At 32.7% G+C, this 20,706-nt stretch overlaps 5 protein-coding genes across 7 annotated transcripts; 2 read left to right on the top strand and 3 right to left on the bottom strand.

Moving 5' to 3' along the window:
- Positions 1-437: 437 nt before the first annotated feature.
- Positions 438-6,074, bottom strand: LOC105181650 (protein FAN). The gene is made up of 16 exons (XM_011138551.3): positions 5,719-6,074; positions 5,158-5,388; positions 4,826-5,018; positions 4,564-4,749; positions 4,395-4,466; positions 4,081-4,289; positions 3,837-3,999; positions 3,583-3,737; positions 3,126-3,304; positions 2,738-2,869; positions 2,408-2,614; positions 2,008-2,284; positions 1,580-1,810; positions 1,335-1,423; positions 976-1,227; positions 438-681 (listed from the first exon to the last, which is right to left on the bottom strand). Exons 1-16 carry the CDS (start codon positions 5,730-5,732, stop codon positions 584-586), a joined length of 2,688 nt encoding a protein of 895 aa, XP_011136853.1. The 5' UTR covers positions 5,733-6,074; the 3' UTR covers positions 438-583.
- Positions 6,075-7,162: 1,088 nt separating this feature from the next.
- Positions 7,163-8,155, top strand: LOC105181649 (uncharacterized). 2 transcript variants are annotated; one of them, XM_011138549.3, is made up of 2 exons: positions 7,163-7,748; positions 7,882-8,155. In XM_011138549.3, exons 1-2 carry the CDS (start codon positions 7,574-7,576, stop codon positions 8,136-8,138), a joined length of 432 nt encoding a protein of 143 aa, XP_011136851.2. In that variant the 5' UTR covers positions 7,163-7,573; the 3' UTR covers positions 8,139-8,155. The 2 variants fall into 2 exon arrangements, with proteins under 2 accessions (XP_011136851.2, XP_011136852.1); XM_011138550.3 differs by having other exon boundaries at positions 7,167-7,748; positions 7,853-8,155.
- Positions 8,156-11,190: 3,035 nt separating this feature from the next.
- Usp14 (ubiquitin specific protease 14) lies at positions 11,191-14,046 on the bottom strand. The gene is made up of 6 exons (XM_011138547.3): positions 13,837-14,046; positions 13,321-13,499; positions 12,768-13,229; positions 12,392-12,661; positions 11,985-12,276; positions 11,191-11,897 (listed from the first exon to the last, which is right to left on the bottom strand). Exons 1-6 carry the CDS (start codon positions 13,850-13,852, stop codon positions 11,635-11,637), a joined length of 1,482 nt encoding a protein of 493 aa, XP_011136849.1. The 5' UTR covers positions 13,853-14,046; the 3' UTR covers positions 11,191-11,634.
- A 536-nt stretch (positions 14,047-14,582) lies between these two features.
- On the bottom strand, positions 14,583-16,906 carry Gbeta5 (guanine nucleotide-binding protein subunit beta-5). Of its 2 annotated transcripts, none has more exons than XM_011138543.3 (6): positions 16,791-16,906; positions 16,157-16,340; positions 15,727-15,863; positions 15,496-15,614; positions 15,051-15,408; positions 14,583-14,912 (listed from the first exon to the last, which is right to left on the bottom strand). In XM_011138543.3, exons 2-6 carry the CDS (start codon positions 16,260-16,262, stop codon positions 14,583-14,585), a joined length of 1,050 nt encoding a protein of 349 aa, XP_011136845.1. In that variant the 5' UTR covers positions 16,263-16,340; positions 16,791-16,906. The 2 variants fall into 2 exon arrangements, with proteins under 2 accessions (XP_011136845.1, XP_011136844.1); XM_011138542.3 differs by lacking the exon at positions 16,791-16,906 and adding an exon at positions 16,598-16,774.
- A 519-nt stretch (positions 16,907-17,425) lies between these two features.
- blw (ATP synthase subunit alpha blw, mitochondrial) lies at positions 17,426-20,606 on the top strand. Its single transcript, XM_011138541.3, has 8 exons — positions 17,426-17,634; positions 17,964-18,077; positions 18,317-18,666; positions 18,745-19,101; positions 19,294-19,675; positions 19,781-19,925; positions 20,021-20,138; positions 20,211-20,606. The coding sequence occupies exons 1-8, from the start codon at positions 17,569-17,571 to the stop codon at positions 20,323-20,325; spliced, it is 1,647 nt and encodes a 548-aa protein (XP_011136843.1). The 5' UTR covers positions 17,426-17,568; the 3' UTR covers positions 20,326-20,606.
- The last annotated feature ends 100 nt before the right edge of the window (positions 20,607-20,706 follow it).

Genomic DNA, 20,706 nt, shown 5'->3' with positions numbered 1-20,706 from the left:
TATTTAATTTGTTTTTGTAACAATCACTCGTATTAAAGCTTGATATTGCAGTCATTTTTTCGCAATGTGGAGTTATTTTTATTATGATAGGAAGACTGATAACATATAGCTTAAAAATATTACTTTGCAAAGAAAAAGCGGAATGTAATATTACATATCATTAGATATACAATATATTTGTATAAGTTATATTAGAATCTTAATATTGGTGTGACAACTTGTGTCTTATTAAAGAAAACGTCTGAATTGAAGAAAATTAGGTCTGATGTATATAGCTGTACTTCTTGATACTTAAAATGCAAATGTATATTTATATTGCGCAAAAGAGAAAAATCCTAATGAAATCCTATAAAATGCTAAGAGACATTTTCTTTATCAAATATAAATTATATATTTCTGCAATTCAGGAATTTGTGATATAAATATAGAATCTGCTGTTATACTATATACAACTGGTATTTTATTGTAACACATAATAAAATTAATAGTACATTGCTAAAAAAGAAATTAGGCCTATTCTTTTCTTACACAGAATTTCCTTTATACATTAAATAAAAAAAAGACAACCACTTGAAATACTGTGTCATTGATTATGACATTCCCATACAATAACTTTTTTGTCTTCGCCACCTGTTATTATCAAGTTACTATCAGATGCTACTGCTAAGGCCGAAAGTGACCCTAAAAAATACACATATCTTAATTATTTAAAAATATTTTATAAATTTGTTTCAATTAGAACAGTTTGACATAATTACCAATTAGCTAAATTAATTTATATATTTCGAGGAAAAAAGAAAGAAAAGAGAAAAATGTAACCATTAAAAAAAGTTAAACCACTGAGTTATATGATCAATATTTATATTACTATATAACGCCTATAAACTATATAACTGGGCAAACACGATTATTGAAAGACAAAACTCATCACATAATGTTCAACTATTAAGAATGTTATAATAATGCATGATTTACCATCATGACAGTGTATCTGCGTAACAAATACGGTTTTCCGATAGTCCCATATATTGAAATTTCCATGATCATCACCTATCAATAAGAATGGTCCCATCCATTTTACCGTGAGAGGCTCGTTTTCTAAACTAATAGAGTATATTTGCGTGCTCGTTCGAACGTCTGTTACATTTAATATTCTATCTTCAGCACACGATATCACACTGCTGCACTGTTTATCGAACGTTACTGCGTTTACCTTACACATGTGACCTTTAATACAAATATTAGATATTAGCGAATAATATTGCGATAATTTAAATTACAGTAACAGTTCTAACATGATGTGACCTTAAAGGAAAGTAAAAATGTACATTTACTTTTAATGATATATTGCAGATCATACGTATCCATATTCCATAAACATAATTCGCCGTCTTCTGTACCAGAAACCAATATAGTATCGTCCCTGCAATTAGCATAAAATGAGTTATTCAATTCACAGATACGATAAGATAAAATACACAACAGAAATAACACACATTATGTGTAGATATTTTTAATAGAGACTAATTTTAAAAAGATTTAACAGCGTTTAAGAAAAAAATTTTATGATATCATTTACCTGGATATATCAATACAAGTTACTTTTGAATCATGATCCAATTGTGCAAGAAAACATTCCACTGGCTTAATTTTCGTGCCACATGTATACTCGCGCCAAACTTTTGCGGTGCAATCCCACGATCCAGATATAATAACTTGGCGAGCGGAACTCCACGCTAAACATGATACTGCATCCGAATGTCCTTGTAAGATATCTATTACTCTACCGAATTCGATGTCGTAAAATATCCTGGAAAGAAGCAGTGTTATTAAAATTGCATATACATGGAATGTAAATAAATGTAAGAATTTGGTAAAGATTTAGAGACATTTATATTTATCTCTATATAGTCTTTAGCTCCAAATTTTTCTGACACTTTTCCAGATCACACTGTATGATTTCCCATTATCTCACTGTGTATACAATATGGGTAGTGTTATATTTACAGGGTATTGTCCCAAGATCCTGCTACGAGAATGTTACGTTGCGACGGTGTATAATATGAGATACAGGATGATAAAGACAACGAGGACAACTTAACACTACGTGTCACTTTCTTCTCACTTATATTATACAATTTAAGCATTCCGTCTTGCCCTACTGATATGATTTCGTTACACGAGTTCGTACTCTTTTGTATAATACTGCTAACGCAGTTTTTGTGTGCTTGAAAAGCTACTAATTCTGTAAAATTAAATGATTTGTCCTTTACACATGCATTGCCTGAAAAATTGAAAGAAAATGTTTAATAAAAATAATATCGTATAGTGCGTGCACCAGAAAGATTATGTGCGTGACCAGAAAGAAAAAACATAAGAGAAAAGAGAAGATAAAGAAAAAACACACCTTCACTGCTTATTTCTGGCGATGACAACAATGCTGCATTATGTGATAAATTTACAGTCGACGTTAAACGTTTAGGATGAGGTAGAGTGAAGACTTGCTTTGGTATCTGACCAAACTCCATAATTTGCACTTCAAGACCATGTCTGTCATTTATATCGCGTACAGTATCTAAATCTACTGATCCTTCATAACATAAATGGAAGAATACTGCAATGAAAGATATATTATCATCTTAAAATTGAAGCGACCAGTATCACTAATATATTATTAGTGATACTGGTATTATAAATATTATTAACATAAATAATATATAAAAGATCGAATCCTTACCATTATCAGCTTTTTCCGCTTCAACTCCTCTTTGCTTATATCCAAAGATCAAGTCAATCCAATGATGAAGATTTTGCGAAACATATTCACTTTCTAACGCAGCTCTTAATTTTTTTATAAAATCAGATGGGCCTAAATCAATGTATCAAATATTTAATCACGATAATATTCAATATTCTAATCAATGATTGGTCACATAATGTGAAACAACTAACTTTACTATTGCCTAACATGAAAAATGGTTTCAAAATCTAAGCAAAAATAGCATGCACTCGCGTTTGAAGCGAAAATATTTCCTGATAAAAAGTCCTACTCCTAGGAAATACATATCACTTATGAAAGCAAATGGTGACCAATAATCTGAAATTAAAATCAGAAATCTTATTACTTTCTGCCCAAGGAGGAAGCTGTACATCGTTTATCTTGGAACCATCGTGTCGATGACCAAAGTCGATGCCATAACTGTTAACTAGAAAATCACCACCGTTGCTTGTATCATAAAATTCTGGTATCAGTTCTTTAAAGTCAGACATGTTCACCAAAACATTTTTCCATACGTCGGCTATACTGTTCAGTGTTTTTGTTGATAAAAGTGAAACATAAAATTATTTCTACTCCTTTGACGGAATAATTAGGTATTTTGTATATTTTGATATTTAAAGTATTTTTTATATTTCGTGTTTAATATATAATGTTTAATTCTTTACAAATTAAATATATAATTTATATAATTTTATAAGATACAGTGATTTTTTTAGAATATAAATTTTGTTTTATGTTGTAATTATCAATATTTTAAAATAAAATTCCGAGAGAAGTTGAAGGAAAAACATATATATATGTACCTGTTAAACATTCTATCTGGATGATCAAATCTTCCATTTTGCAGACAAAGCATGTACTGAGGATATTTTCGTACTAAATAAAACAATACAAAGCCTGGTGCACTATAATGAGAACCATATAAAAACTTTGGATCAGACATTTCCGAATATCGTTCCTATAATAATGTGAAAATAAAAAAAGAAAATTTCAATATATATATATTTCATGAAATATCAAGATATATTGTATATGTAATAAAATCTAATATATATACCTTTAGTCTTTCTAGACGAGTAAGATTTAATGCACCGATGGGTTTTGACAGATCTCTGTAAACGTTAACATCGTTTAAATCTAATGTCGTGGAAGTATAATCCTTTATGACCCAAGGGAATACGGGATACTGTGTTAAATCGTGAAACGTTCTATCTGCTAAACTAAAATATAAAAGTGAGAGTAAATATTAAATATATTTTTCATATTTTAAGTCAACAACATTCAAACTTTTACATAATCACCTGTTTATATATAAAATATAATCATAATTCGATAAATATCCATTACGCCATCTTAGTAGCATTTGATTTTGAGGTACAGTTTCTAATGAAACTGCCGATTGTTTAAGTAAATCTTCGTACAGTTTGTCTCTCTTATCCTGATTTTGGAATGACAGAAATAGATATTCGATTTTACCACCAGATTGTCGTATCCATTTAATCTCAAGACCCTGTAAACAAATTATTGATATAGTCTTTTGAGATGCAATCTTACTATTTTTTCATCGCACATTATTTTATTTCAATAATAAATATATGAATTATAAATTACTTACCACTTGCCGTAATATAAATCTTCTTTTAATAATACTCTGTATATCTTTTAGTTGTATTTTGTGAACAGGATGCTAAAAATTAAAAAAAAGATTAATAATTAATACATAATAATCAAAATTAATAATAAGAATTCTGATCAATGGTTATATGATGTGATGCAATAATTACTTGATCTGTGTTATTATAAGGCTGGAAATAGATTCTAGCTGTAGTTAGTAATACTCTTCCAGGATTTATTACAAGTGGTAACACTTGGTTTGCTTGTGCTTCTAAAACTACTTGCTCATATAAATCTTCAAGCCATGACATGTCGAAGAATACACCTGATTGCCTGGAGTGTACAATAGCCATAATCTTAAAAAATAAAAATATAATTAATAATGTAATCCTAATAATGTAATCAAATAGAATTAATGCACAAGGATATTACCATGGCATTTTGTTCTGCATTTGCTAAACTTGCTGCTCTGTGCAATTGTAAAATTTGTGGAAGACAATCTTCTATTTTTGTATAGTTGAAACAGAAGTGGAATACACTACTCTGATGAACGAATCTGTATGGCGCTAATATATTCTTCTCCAACATTTCTACATATTGTTTGCATTCCACAGACAATATATCACTAAAATAAATTCAAATAGATAGATAATTGTGATTGTAAATATAAAAATACCAAAGTACAAAAACTACAAATTAGAATATAATTGTTACATTTTATAAACTTCTTTTATTAAGTTCTAAAAATATTAATATATACTTACCCTACTTCATTAGTGGATGTATATTGCTCGATAGATACAGTTTCTTTAAACTGAATCTTGATTAATGGCTGATTAATATCTTTATTTACAAATACCAGAGATTTGGAGCATAATTTTAGTCTTCCATCTATCCATTTTTTATCTTCTTCAGATGAAGCATCTGGTCTTCTCATCTGGACACTATAATCCTCAAAAAATATTTCTCCAGGTTCAGAAAGGAGCATTGTGAATCTATTTCAACATATAATTCAATATAACAACTTATTATAGTAATATTAAAATTAGCAATTGATAAGATTATTAGAAGGAATGTTTTATATATTATTTTATATATTAATTTAATGAAATGTGCAAATTGTATATATTTTCCTTAAATGACGTTATTTTTCATTCTAACCTACAAAATATTCTTCTGTGTTATTTATATTTACTACAACAAAATCTCAATGTTGTTCTATTAGCCTTCACAAGCACATATAAAAATATAAATTTTATGAATCTTAATTAAATCAATGAAAATCATTCCTTCTAACAGTCTTGTTTAAAAAATTTAATACATACCTTTCCTTCGCCATCGTTGTATAAATAAATAATTCATATATCAAATTCTATAATAAATATGTCAAACAATTAATAGGGACAATAAGCAATATACATATAAAAATATATCAAAAACAAGTCCATAAGCAACCATGAACAGAATATGTATGTGTGTGTATGTGTGTGTGTATGTGTGTATATAGCTATTACTTCAAAAATTTTAAAACCGATAACTGAATGGTTGTATTTGACAGCTGACGGAATGATTGTATTTGACAGCTGATTAGTGTAGAAATGTAACAAGGGATAGGAAGGAGAATATGTGCGCCTCCAACCTAGAATTAGACTGCTCTAGCGGCGCTAGAGCCTGAAGATGAACTGACATCTAAACACATTTGGTCTGTTCTTTTTAGCTGCACTACTGAACTGGTGTAATAAGTTAAAGTGAGAAAAAATATAGTTGTCTCATTCTAATTTATTGCACTAGTTCCGCAGTGCAGCTGAAAAGAACAGACCAATTGATTCATGCAATATAGAGCTAGAATTTCTAATGACTATCCAAATACAGACAGTATAGCAACGGCCTACACATCGTTCACTTTAATCGAACCAATAGTCACTCAGCTAAGAAAACAATATCCAGTGGCTGCGTTCGGTAGAACAAAGGTTGTGTTCAGAAAACAAAGCGCTCACTGAGCGCTTAGTAACTATTGGTCCTTACTGTTAGATCCTTACATTCAGACCAATAACGTTGACGAATTATTCAACCGTTGTGTAACCGTTGTGTTTTCTGAACGCAGCCAATGGCTGCATTCAGCAGACTCAACAGTTGGACAACATTACTAGATTTACCATTGAATCTCGCTCCTGATTGATAAATACTTCTGGGTCTATGAAGAATTTAAAAGAATGCTCTGATCACAGACAATGGCTGCGTTCAGAAAACACAACGGTTACACAACGGTTGAGTAAAGCTAAGACTCCATGCATGCGGTGAGCTCCGGCAAACGGCTGCGATGACCAATCAGGAGGGAGGCGCAAGTCCAGTTGCGGCAAGCTCCGGCATGCGTCTGTCTCCTGATTGGTCACCGCAGCCGTTTGCCGGAGCTCACCGCATGCATGGAGTCTTAGCTTAATTCGTCAACGTTATTGGTCTGAATGTAAGGATCTAACAGTAAGGATCAATAGTTACTAAGCGCTCAGTGAGCGCTTTGTTTTCTGAACGCAACCAATGGGTGCATTCAGTACTACACCGCTCACTGAGCGCTAAGTGGGCTCTTGCATCTGATTGGTGTATATTTTTAAATCTAAAAGAATGTACCAATCAAATGTAAAAGCTCATTGAACGCTCAGTGAGCGGTTGTAGTACTGAATGCACCCAATAATCACTAAGCGCTCACTGATCATTTTGTTCTACTGAACGCAGCCATTGCTTTCAGTCTTAAATACTTCACAAATCACGGATATACGGATATACAAGATTCACGGATATACAAGAATACAGAAGAAAGTAAAAAAAAAACGCAATAATGCAATGATCAACATGGCGATCATTCTTTCAAACTTTTTTTAACACGTTCATTGCCGTTCATGCCGCGATATCGCGTGATCGTCGCTAACGAGTTTCTATGCGGGATAGAATAGCGGCCACAGCGAAACGGTGCGTGATGTTTACATAGGCCATTGGGGAAGGGATTGAACTCTCGTGGAGGGGAGATGGCCTCCAGCCATCGTCTGTTGTTTTTGTTAGCCAGTGCGCACAGTGGCGGCGTTCGAACTAGGTGACGATTCGACGATTTTGTTTAGGTTATTCGTTGATTTAGCGCACTTAAAGTTTGGTTTTTATTTATTTTGAATATTATTTTTGTTTTTTATTATGAGTGACAAACCAGGACCCTCGAAAAGACTCAGTTCAATGCCAGATCGTGCAAAAAAACGACTAAAAAGTACGGATGTGGAAGAGTTATTACTGGACTCGGACGACGACATTTATGCAGGGAGTGATGTCGATGATAGAGACTACGATTTTGGTGATAGCGAAATTAGCGTTGGTATGTGAAAATTTTTGTACATACTTTGATGATGAGTTTGATAAATGCCTGGGTACTTTATAATAAATATTCTAATAAAAGGAGCATGATCTTTATGATTTTAGAGAGAAAATAATTGAATCGTATTTGCCAGAAATAACATCTGACCCACAAACCACGCAGAAGAGACGTGGAGACCGAGACCAACACAAGCTGACTAAAATTGAAAAAGCCAAACCGCGATGTCTAAGCACTGGCAAAACAATAAATGCAACGTCCAGAAAGGATTGTAGAAACTGTTATAAAAATAAGAAAAGGGTAAACACCACCACTGAGTGTAAAAACTGTCCAGGTTCTCCCCCGTTGTGTATTGACTGTTTTTTTGACTTGCATGATTGCACTGCTAAATAAATTTATATTTTGTATCCCTTTTTGTGTTTTTTGTATTTTTGTTTTTTGAATATGTAAGTGATTTACAATTTAGAGTAAGTTCATTCGTTGTATAAGTTTCTTAGTTGATATTATAATATGTGCAATTACAAAACCAATTAGTTCAACGAAACCAAAATTAGTAAGTTCCTATAAATGTTGATTTTTGCTAATATAAATGTCTATTTGTGCGTTATTTTTAATACTTATAAGTGATTATATAGAAAGACTGATAATTAAAGTTATAATTATTATATTTAAATGTTTTTTATTGGTAAATATTTAGAGTACATTAAATCCCACTTACATAATAATAAAAGTATATAGATAATATACTAACTTATTTTGAGCACAATAAGAACTAAATAAAAGAAAAAATAACTTTGGTCACCATAAGAAATTCAAATTTTCAGTTTGGCAATGAACGTGTTAAAAATATCGTTATCGTTACGCGTTTTTTTCAAAGCTAAACATTACAACTTAACTATGAGGAGAAAATTATTTATATACTGTAATAAATTTGTGATTCTTTGTTAATATTTAAGATCACTTTAGTTTTAGGTTATCCACAAGTTTCAAATTCAAATTTCGCGGGTGATGGTAATCCTGTTCATACTTGCTCAAGGCCTATTTCAGGCAGTAGAATATGAACAATCTTTTCTATACTGTTCGAAATAAAATGCATCCGTCATAGTTTTTGTTCGCCTCCGTGGCGGTTGGATGTACAGGAACCGCTCCATGGCAGTTCCTGTAACTACGCATATTTTTTTATCGTTGGGACTGCGTATGCGTTGTCCCTGTTTTCTTTTACCTCTGCTGGAAAATAGCCTTACAGAATTTAATCTATCTACACCGTGAGAGTGGCGTTGGAGCAGTACCCTATTTTGCTCAGAGCCATTTATTGAATTGAATTGAAATGCATCCGTCATGCACTAGTGCGAATGGTACAGAAAGTTCATCTAAAATGAACAAATTTATGTTGAGAAAGATGTCATTGAACGAAAATATGTGTGATATTATGAATCCAGTCGTTGGTTCCGATTTGAGAGAACAATGAGTCTGTGTTAAATTATGCTTCCAAATCGGAGAGGATGTTTCGAAGACTCACGAAATGCTGAGAGAAGCTTTTGGAGAATGTGCAATGAGCAGGATGCAGGTTTATACATGGTTTTCGAAGTTTAAAAATGGTATTAATTCTACCGAGAACGCTAAGCGATCAGGACGACCGACTACAATAAAAACAGACAGGAATTTGAAGCGTGTTAAAGAACTAATTCTTAACGATAACAATCTTTCTGTTCGAGAAATATTCAACAAGTTGAACATTTCACTTGGATCGGTTCAAAGAATTTGGAATGATCTGAATATGCGAGCAGCGATGAGGTATCCGGATGGTCGTCTACGTCGGAAAAAAGCTCAAAAACCAAAGTCTTCCTAAAATTATTAACAATGATAGGTTTGTGACACTGTACAAAATTGTAATAATATTCGAATCAATGCAAGACCTTTTCATCATTGATTATACAAGCAAAAGAAGTTTGGTCACTATATGAATGGAAAGTAATGCAATATGAATTTATCATAAATGAATGCATAGATAGATCATATACATCACTATGTTTTGAAGAAGATATATAGTAGAAGCAGCTTGAAAAATGAATTTCTGAAGGACCTGATTCTCAATTGTTACTGCATCCACTTCCACAACTTACTGTTACTGCATATCACACATCCTCACTGTGCTCACTGTGGTTTGTTTGTGAATTTATCAGCAGAAACGAACTAGCTCCTCTATTCTGTGTATATATTTGTCAGTTTTAGCACTTTTATGAATTGTTTTTCTGGAAAACTTAGTAATGTGTCAATGACAAAAATCATAGCACGCTAACCCTAATAGTACAGATGTCCAGAGTACATCTTAAGGATGTTCTGGGGATATTTCTTCATCCTCAGGACGTCCCCGGAAAACATGTACTATCAGGGAAGTTTCATAAATATGATTTTCAGAAACATTTAAAATAATAAGATCAGTATAATACTTTCCAAGAAGTCAAATACTTCAATGGAAATCATGTATAGAATAAAACGTGAGTGTAAACAGTCATGGAGAGAAAGAGTAATTTATAAAATTTTATCATAATTTTAAATATTAAATTCTACAAAGTTTTTGATAGTTTTTGATAATAAATAGTGATTACAATTATTTGCATTTAAACTTTATTTCTTATATTTCTTCCCTAAAATATATAAAATAAATTGACCATTTAACCAATTGGTAATTATATGAAACTATTCTATATAAATATAGTGAATTTTTATGAGATAAATTCTAAATAATCCTGATATATGTATTTTTTAAAACTACTTTCTGCTTTTGCAATAACAACTAATAATTTAGTAATAACAGGTGCCAGACAAAAAAGTCATTGTGTACTTCAGGTACTAGTTTCCTGGTGTATAAAGAAGATTCTATAAGCACAATATAAGCTTTTGATATTTTTTTTAGTAATGTAGTAATAATTTTATTATACATTTGTCATAATAAAAATTTATCTTTAGGAATTCTATATCTTGCAGGTTGTAATTCTTTTTAATTATATATATAGTTGCATTTTAAATATAAAGATGTGTAGCTGTATATATCAAACCTGATATTTTTCTCAATAAGATAAAACTCATGTTAACAAAATGGTCTTATAATATAATTTAGGTAATATACTATATGTGTAATGTTGCATTATGCTTTCTCTTTGCAAAGCGACATTTTTTAAATATATGTGTCAGTCTTCGTATAGTCATCTTCTGGTTGATAGTAGGATTTAATTAAAATGTCTCTAGATTCATGGTTATTTTACTATCATGGACAGGATCTTCTTATGTTGGTATCAATTTTTTGCTAGACGAAGGCATTGTGGACTAGCATATGTGCTCATGTGGCGCACCCACATAGCACTTAGAGCGTGTTTTGTTCGAAACAAATATCATATCAAAGAACCTCATATGACTCTTAGATTTAAGTTTGATAACAGATATCTCGTAATAAATATTGTCTTCAATTATAATGTTGAAAATTACATTGCTCTTAATAACTATGTAAGGGAGATTAATATCTCTATCTGATATCGAGCTTTTTGCAGGAATCTTTTGAGTTTAGCTTAGAGATTAGCTTCGTAAATTATCGCACAGGCATCCATATGTAAGCTGTATATATCACAATTCAACACGGTATTGTAATATATACAGTGCTCGTAGACACGGCTAAACTCTAAACAAAGTTGTTCGTTCGTGTGCTAAAGATATTATTCAAATTACAAATATTGCCTGCCCATGAGATGATATAGTCGCACAGTAACGATGCTTTAATGACACCGTTTTATCGGTCAATATAAAAACAAATGGGTATTTGTATAGAGCTAGTAACGCAAGCGATTTCTTGTCTAGCGTATTTTTTTTCACCGTTTTAAATTGATCATGACAGTTAAGCCTCGCTGTTCTCCGTATCGGGTACTTCTAAAATTCTCGGACCGTACAGAAGAACATATGCGCAATGCCAATCGCCGCCTCCGCTGAGTTTCAAAACCTCTTCACTGGTAACAGCCGTGACAACGTCGTCGTCGCATTTCATCCATGTGTCTCCTTTTTGCCGAACCCAAGCGACATAATGACCGCTGCTGCTGGAACGTCCTCTGTGCGTCAAAACTGCTTGCAATTCGTAATAACCACTGTTGTTCGAACCCAGATCTGCAATCGTGAATAAATATATATAATTTAGTAGATTGAACTTGTAAAATGCAAGCAAATGTCAAGTCACATCCTGTATTTTGTTACCGTTCTTAAACCAGAATGGTTCCTGTTTCATTTTTTTCTTTGTGTTGTCCTCTTTATCCTTCTTATCTTTCACGTTACAAGATTCTTCCATCATGGAATCTTCATATTCTTTGAATTTTTCACGCATCGGAGTAAGTTTGTTTTGAAGCTCAGGACTGCATAATTCAAAAGCATCGAATTCCAGGGGAAACTTGACATCTTTTAAAATTTTCGCATTAATTGCTTCTTTTTCTTTGTAATAAAATCGTACGAATTGTATAGTTAAATATGCTGGTAGCCTGCTAATTTTTGACTGAAAACGATATATATATAATGACTTTCTATTCCGAAAGAAATAATAAATTCTTGTATTAAATCTATATACAGATATTGGAAATTATATTGTATATTCAATTTAAAAAAATTACCGTTTTTGTATAAACAGCATTTCTTCCGAGTGTCGGAGACATCTTCGTAATTTGTTCTTGCATTTTGTTCCTAAGTCCGAAATACATATGCTTGACATCAGTTGAAATAAAACAACTCAACTGCAGAAATTCTTCTTTTCCAGTAGTTGCTGGCTCATCTTCAGATTCAATACATTTCAATTCAAAATCAAATATACCACCAAAATACTGCTCAATGAACGACTGTGGCTTGGCAGCTTCAGTATCATTTTCAGATACATCTGGATTGTTCTGTTATACAAATACAATATTTTCAGTAATAACCAATACTTTCGCATTAAATGCTTAAGTAAATATATATAAAATTAATTTCTATTTGTAATGTATATCTAGCAACCTTTGCAGGCAACTTCTGTTGTATCATCCTGATCAATTCTGTCCAACATTCATTAGCATCTTGCTGCTGAAATACGCCTTGTTCGGTTTTTTCTGCGAATCTCGGAAAAGCTAAATGCAACATTTGAACGAGAACAAGAGGAGCTCTAGACGTTCCTCTATCCATATTATCATACAAATCTCTTAATGCTGCAGTTATACTTTGCGCGGGTAACGATAAAGTCGCAGCTGCTGCCCAACCACCTGGGAAAGCCTTTAAAGATTCTCGCAACTCGGGTACAGTCTTTAAACATTGCACCGTCGCGTTTAGGTAGCACGTATTTCCCAAATTGAGTAAACCAGCTGGTAGATCCAAAGCTGTGGCTAATTCAGCTTCGTTCATATCCTCCAAGAATAATGGCTTTTCTGTTGGCTCTATAGGTACATCTTCTTCTTTAGAACCCATCATAAGTACTGTGACACCCTGTTTCAATAAGCAGTATTACAGATTATTCTTAATTTTCTACAACAGAAACTAGGTCAGATAAAGCTAGGATACATTTATATATCATTACATCTTTCAGTTTTAAATTGCCCCAATCATCATCCTTTAATGTCATTCCTTTCAGCATAACTTTTTGTCTCTCAGGTTGAACACCGGTCAATGCAAAAAGTTGCGCTTTGAATAACATTGGTTCCTCTTCTGTATTTACTTCTACATTAGAAAAGAGTTCTTTGCCCCATTTAACTTTAACTGAAACATATGAATATAATACAAAAATTTGCGAATAATAAATTATAAATAGTGTTGAATAGATTAATTTAAGTTTATGTTAAATTTAGATCATCTGAACTAAGCAGTATATGTGTATGTGTGTGTGTGTGTATATGTAATTCAATAGATATGTATGTAATTCAATTTATATTTCCTGAAATAATTTTAAAAATTACCATTCTTCTGCAGTAAGTGAATATTTTATATTATGTTACAGAAAAAAAATTCAAGTTATATTTTTTCTACTTTTTTTTATTTATAGAGAAAATTTGATAGCATATTTCTAGGTTAGATATTATAATGATCGAATACATACTTATATATTGAGGCATGTTTATCCTCCGTGCGTAGCTGCAGTATACAAATATGATGTCTTAGGAATATTGAATTTATAGGAAAGTTTTTTTGTAATAACAATTGTACGGAAGTAGCCGCAAAGTGCTAAGTCAGGTTCGCGGCACTTCTCATGTATCATGTGTATGTCGCTACGAGGAATTTACCACAACGACACATAGATGGCCAGCTGATGTGGATGCTGTATATATACAGCATCCACATCATATATATACAGCAAGTTTGCTCTAGTTAGTAAATTTATGTCACATGCAAATTGTGATAATCTTCAAATTAAATTATTGTATACAAAACAAAGTATTTTTGACAAGATTGGGATTTATGAAATTTTTATTTTTTCTCACATACATATTTTTACTTGCACTAAGAGATATATTTCCGCTAAAATTGTTTCTGCAAATTAGGGCCAGCCTAATATAACATCATTAATTATAGTAATAATTATTACCATAGTCAGTGGTTTGTTACTGATTACATTTCATATATGACTTAGCATACTTCCTATTGAATGGGCAACAATTTCAATTTGATATATCATATATATATACTTGGTATAATGGCAATATGTGGATATAAATAAATATAAAAAAGTAGTCAAGAAGGCGAGACTAAATAAATAAATATAAAAAATAATGAAAGACTTTAACTGTGCTGTTTAGCAAGAGATGTATCTTTATGTGTTTAAAGCAAATAGTAGTAATTGTAAAGCTAAGCCCAAACTCGTAAAGTCGAGTCCCAGCTACCAGTAGAGAGAGCAGTGCCATCCGGTGAAACTCTTAGACAGGAGACACGATTTTCGTGCCCGTACAACAATGCCACTCGTTGACACTTCAGAGTGTCCCACACGTTCACCGCGTAATCGTTGTATCCGGCGAAAAGCAAACGCCCGCTTATACTGAGATCGACCGCGTTTACTCCGAATATTATACTTTCTTTTGCATACACTGCAACTTCTCTGTCTGCACGTAAATCGAACAAACGGCAAGTAGCATCGTCCGATCCTGTCGCTACTGCGTCACCTCCTGGATGAAATCTCACCTGTATTTCAAATATAACATCATATTAAGTTATCCTTAATAAAGACTGTAATAGGAATCAATTAATAATATAGCTTATGTCAACTTTTGTTTGTTAATAGGAAGATATAAAAATGATATATGATTATTGTATACATACTGAGTTAACATCAGATTGATGTCCCTCAAAGCTTTGCACACATTGGCCACTGCGCATATCCCAGATTAAAACCATTTTATCACAACCACCTGACACAAATGTGTTTCCGGTTTCACTGGGTGCTAAATCAATAGACATGACATCGCTGGAGTGGCCTTGGAAACTTTGCAATAATTGCCCACTTTCCACATCCCATAAGCCACATGTGCTGTCTCCACTACCTGTTAAAATTTGCTGGTCGCTATTAGGAAATGCACAACAAGACATATATGATGTATGAGTGCCAACAGTTTTCTTATGAGCTGAAACATCATCCTCCAAACTTAGTGGATATACAGTAACTTTGTTATCCAATCCACTGCAACATTACAGAAAAATGAGTATAAACTACCAATTCATCACAATTCATAACAAATTTAATATTTGTCTATATAAATATACATACCCACATGCTACTAAAGTACCACTAGGGCCATAAGCACATGCCATCACCCATCTAGTTGACATACAAACAGCGTGTTCCTTATTTGTAGTGAAAGCATCCCATATAATCATTTTTCCATCCTAAGTATAAGATATTGTTTATTATGTAAAATAAAATAAATTAATATAAAAAGAAAGTATACTTATAGAATATATAGAAAGAATAGAATATATAGAAAGAAAGTTCACTTACCTGTGAAGAAGAAACAATATGGCGTTTGTCAGGAGACCAGTCAGAGCATAAAACTTTGGCTTGATGTCCTTTCAAAATACGTCTAGGTTTTACATTTATACAATTAATTATTTCAAGTCTATCAGCTACACTGGCAACTAAAACAAAATATAAAATATTACTTTCCATGAATACTTATATAACAGCGTTATTTTAAAGTATTCTTTCGAACTTGAAATTACATTATTCTATTCAAAGAAATATAAAATTATTAACTTGATATTATTATTATTGAGATATTCTTATAAATCTAAAAGATAAAGATATTTACATCTTTATAAAAGATAATATAAATATAATATGTCTTTATTATTAATTTCCTAATAAAAGATTAAGCAATTTGTAAAACTAGTAAAAAATATGTAACTTATTAAAAGAATAAAATGCTTACGGGTGATATCATTTAATTTCTGTCGTTCATCCTCCAAACGAATCTTTAAGCATTCTGCTTCTTTCATTAACTTGTCTATATGTTCCAGCTCTGTAGCAGAGTCCATTCTATTTTATTTCTTTGATATTGGGCTATTCTTTGACATTTGGTAAATAAATTTCACAAATAAATAGTTCTCCATACACTGAAATTACACATCAAAATTATATATTTATATGCAAATATATATATAAATTTTATTATAACATATGTGTACACAAATATCTACAAAAACAAACAGTGCAAATGATTCATTTGTCAGTCACAATCATGAGAATATTTGTTTTTTAGAATAGGGTTGTTTAGAAACATGAACAATTAGGGTAAGGGCAGGTAAGGGTGGAGTGTTTTATCTTCTACAAACGAAACACGGATATTTTTAAGATTACGGCAAACACTAACACTATTTTACATTTCAAAGTTTTCTCCATGTATAATCTTTGCTCTTATTGTTCGTTTGTTTTTAAGTGAAAACGATCTGTTATATATGGTAAACGAAGATAATCGATACGACGAATTAGCGAGACGAAATAACCAAGCTTGGCGCCGGTGCAATGACACTTCTACATTCCGCCCAATCACTAACGCCACTAACCATTTCGACAGCGCACGAAGGTTGACGATAATAAATGTCGATTTCTATATACTTGTTACCTATTAATTAAACTAACAGGTGCTATCGTGTGCACGATCAGTTGAGGGATATATACATATATACATACATACATACATACATACATATATATATATATATATATATACGTATAATGCACATTGAAGATTAAACTTGGAGATACGAATAGAAGAAATATCTATTATGTTGCGATCGTGAAAAGAAACGTGTAGAATATTTTATATTTTTAATATTTAAGTGCCCTTGATAATCGCAATCATTTCTTCGCATTTTAAAATCAACGTAAAAATTTGTTATTATGTAAATTTATCACATGTATGTCACATTCGAATTTGGCGCTCTATTCCACAACGACACGTAATACGCATGAACAGGTAGCCTGTCTTTTCAAATTATTCGTTTTGTAATATTATGAGATGTATGTAGTAATTAATATCGCGAAACATATATAGGAGATGACGGTTCTTGTACTTACGATATACAATATTTAAATTTGTAATAAGGGAATATCAAATAACGAATAGAAATATAGCGCGTGACGCTGGGTTCGAGATTACGCGAACAGATCGATGGCCACTGATATCCTGCGCATGAGTGACAGCGCGGCAAGGAGGAAGGAGGGTGACGGGTACCAGAGTGGACGTTCTTCTGCTCCTCACTGGTCTCTGATTCGAGTGAACCGACTTTCTCCTGCTCGTGAATTCGTTAGTCCGGTCGGCGGACTTTTAACACATTAAAAATGGCGCTTTTGTCCTTACGTTTGGCCTCGTCCTTAGTCAGGCATTTGCCTAACACAACGGCCCAGGTAATAAAAAGATCTTTCATATTTCCTTTATTAAACACGCTGTGTGAGGTATCACCGCCTGGTAGAACATGCCGACATTTTCCACTTTGCCAGTACCGCACTATTCTTCGTTGTAACCGCTTATCATTCTCATTCGCAAAGTCAAACTAGAAGTACGAGTACAGTGACCATTTCTATTTATAAATTGACAAATCAGTGAGAAAACGTATATTGCGCGAGCTACGAATATTTATATGGTGTATTACATAAAGTGTGTTAGCTAGCAAGTTATGTAATAAGAGTTTCGGCAAAACATTCGACAGACATTATATATTTCTTTTATACTGCAGGTTAGCTGGCCTGCAAGTGTCGTAGCTTCTCGCAAATATCATGTATCCTGCAGCCGTCGTTCTGCAGAAATTTCTGCTATTCTGGAAGAACGTATCCTTGGGTCAGCGCCAAAGGTGAACCGACACTTACCTTGTTTTACTTATGATGTGGATTGATCGGTATATTACTTGATATTTGGTTAACTAATATTGAATGTCATAATCTTTACTTGCATACTTTCGTTTTTATGTTATTTTTATATTTATATTATATTTTTATAATTTAATATTTTTATATAAATTATTGTGATATATTTAAAAGAGAGAAAAAGGATTATTTTTAGGAATCTTATAAAAAATTTTTTAATTTTCAGGCCAATCTTGAAGAGACTGGCAGAGTACTCAGCATTGGAGATGGTATTGCACGTGTATACGGGCTAAAGAATATTCAGGCAGATGAGATGGTGGAATTTAGCTCAGGTCTGAAGGGTATGGCATTGAACTTGGAACCTGACAATGTTGGTGTTGTTGTATTTGGTAATGACAGACATATTAAGGAGGGTGATATTGTCAAACGTACGGGTGCTATTGTTGACGTCCCTGTTGGTGAAGAATTATTGGGTCGTGTTGTTGATGCTTTGGGTAATCCCATCGATGGCAAGGGATCTCTGAACAATAAATTGAGATTCCGTATTGGAACTAAAGCTCCAGGCATTATCCCCAGGTAATTTATAGTAATAATTCATAATATTTCCTAGTCTTTGCTAGTGACATTTCTTATTTGTGACAATTCTTTGGACAGAGTATCAGTACGAGAGCCTATGCAAACTGGAATTAAAGCTGTAGATTCCTTGGTGCCTATTGGCCGTGGTCAACGTGAGTTAATCATTGGAGATCGACAGACTGGAAAAACTGCCCTTGCCATTGATACGATCATCAACCAAAAACGTTTCAATGAGGCTGGAGAAGAGAAGAAGAAGCTGTACTGCATTTATGTTGCTATTGGCCAGAAGAGATCTACTGTTGCGCAAATCGTGAAACGTTTGACGGACAGTGGTGCTATTAATTATACTATCATTGTATCTGCCACTGCTTCTGATGCAGCCCCACTTCAATACTTGGCTCCATATTCTGGATGTGCCATGGGAGAATTCTTCAGGTGGGTGTTTGAAGTTGCTAAAATGATGTGTATCACATAAAAATTTCTATTTTCATATTAATGATTATGAAGAAAAAATTGAAATTTGAATAACTAAATAAAATAAACTATTGTTTTTTATATAATAATGATTTAATAATAGATGTATTATAGTCAATATTTATATCAACACCCTCGAATATTATTTCACAGGGACAATGGAAAGCATGCTTTGATCATTTACGATGATTTATCGAAACAAGCCGTCGCCTATCGGCAGATGTCTTTGCTACTTAGAAGACCACCAGGTCGTGAGGCCTACCCTGGTGATGTATTTTACCTCCACTCCCGTTTGCTTGAGAGAGCGGCCAAAATGAACGAAAATTTGGGAGGTGGCTCCCTGACTGCTTTGCCTGTCATTGAAACGCAAGCCGGTGATGTGTCCGCTTATATTCCCACTAATGTCATTTCTATCACTGATGGCCAAATCTTCTTGGAAACTGAGTTGTTCTACAAGGGTATTCGACCTGCTATTAACGTAGGTTTATCTGTATCTCGTGTCGGATCTGCTGCTCAAACCAAGGCTATGAAACAAGTATGTATATATATATGCAAATTATGTAATATGCACACATTCAAGATTTTATAATGAAATTTGTTGTATAGTATTATTATATTTTAATTCCGCAATCGTGCATAGGTTGCTGGTTCTATGAAGCTGGAATTGGCTCAGTATCGTGAAGTAGCGGCTTTTGCACAGTTCGGTTCGGACTTGGATGCCGCGACGCAACAGTTGTTGAATCGTGGTGTGAGATTGACGGAACTTCTTAAACAAGGACAATATGGTAAAATTGGCACAATTTTAACGTTAACAATCTTGACATAGCTCCAGATAAATAACAAAATTAATTTACACATTTTTCCATATTTTTATGTTTAGTACCCATGGCTATTGAGGAACAGGTAGCTGTTATATACTGTGGTGTACGTGGCTATCTTGATAAGATGGACCCCACGAAAATCACAGGTTTCGAAAAAGAATTCCTCGCACACATTAGGTATTTGATATATGTACACACAGTTAGATGACATAAATATGTATTTTTATAAATGTTCTACTTCTCTTTTAGGTCTACTCAACAAGACCTTCTTGCCGTTATCGCAAAAGAGAATGTAATCAGTGAAGCATCAGACGCAAAACTGAAAAAAATAGTTACTGATTTCCTCTCGTCCTTCTCAGCGTAGAGCGCGATCATCTGATAATCATTGGATGAGAGTCAACATAGATTAATTGGACAGAACATATGATGTTCTTGAAGATTCAACTGCTGCTGACAGGTGTTAATGTACCGATATTGTACGTTGTCACATGTTGTCGCGAATTACAATATTATGTATAATGTCTGTACATTATATAATGTTATTGCAGTGATTCCATCTGTAAACTCGATAACTATACTCCATAGCATTACACCATGTTGATACAAAAAAGTCGACCTTTAATAAAATTAAAAATATTAACGTTTCGAATGCGAGCAAATTTTCTTCCTGATGCGAACATAATAATCAAAACAAAATAAAAACATAACATTTTTTTTCAAATTGATGTTATTAATTTATTTTTAA

Source organism: Harpegnathos saltator, unplaced genomic scaffold, assembly GCF_003227715.2.
Source record: "Harpegnathos saltator strain DR-91 unplaced genomic scaffold, Hsal_v8.6 scaffold8, whole genome shotgun sequence".
In the NCBI taxonomy this organism is placed as follows: domain Eukaryota; kingdom Metazoa; phylum Arthropoda; class Insecta; order Hymenoptera; family Formicidae; genus Harpegnathos; species Harpegnathos saltator.
Note: the sequence above shows the minus strand (reverse complement) of the source record. Positions and strands in the feature narration are given on the sequence as shown.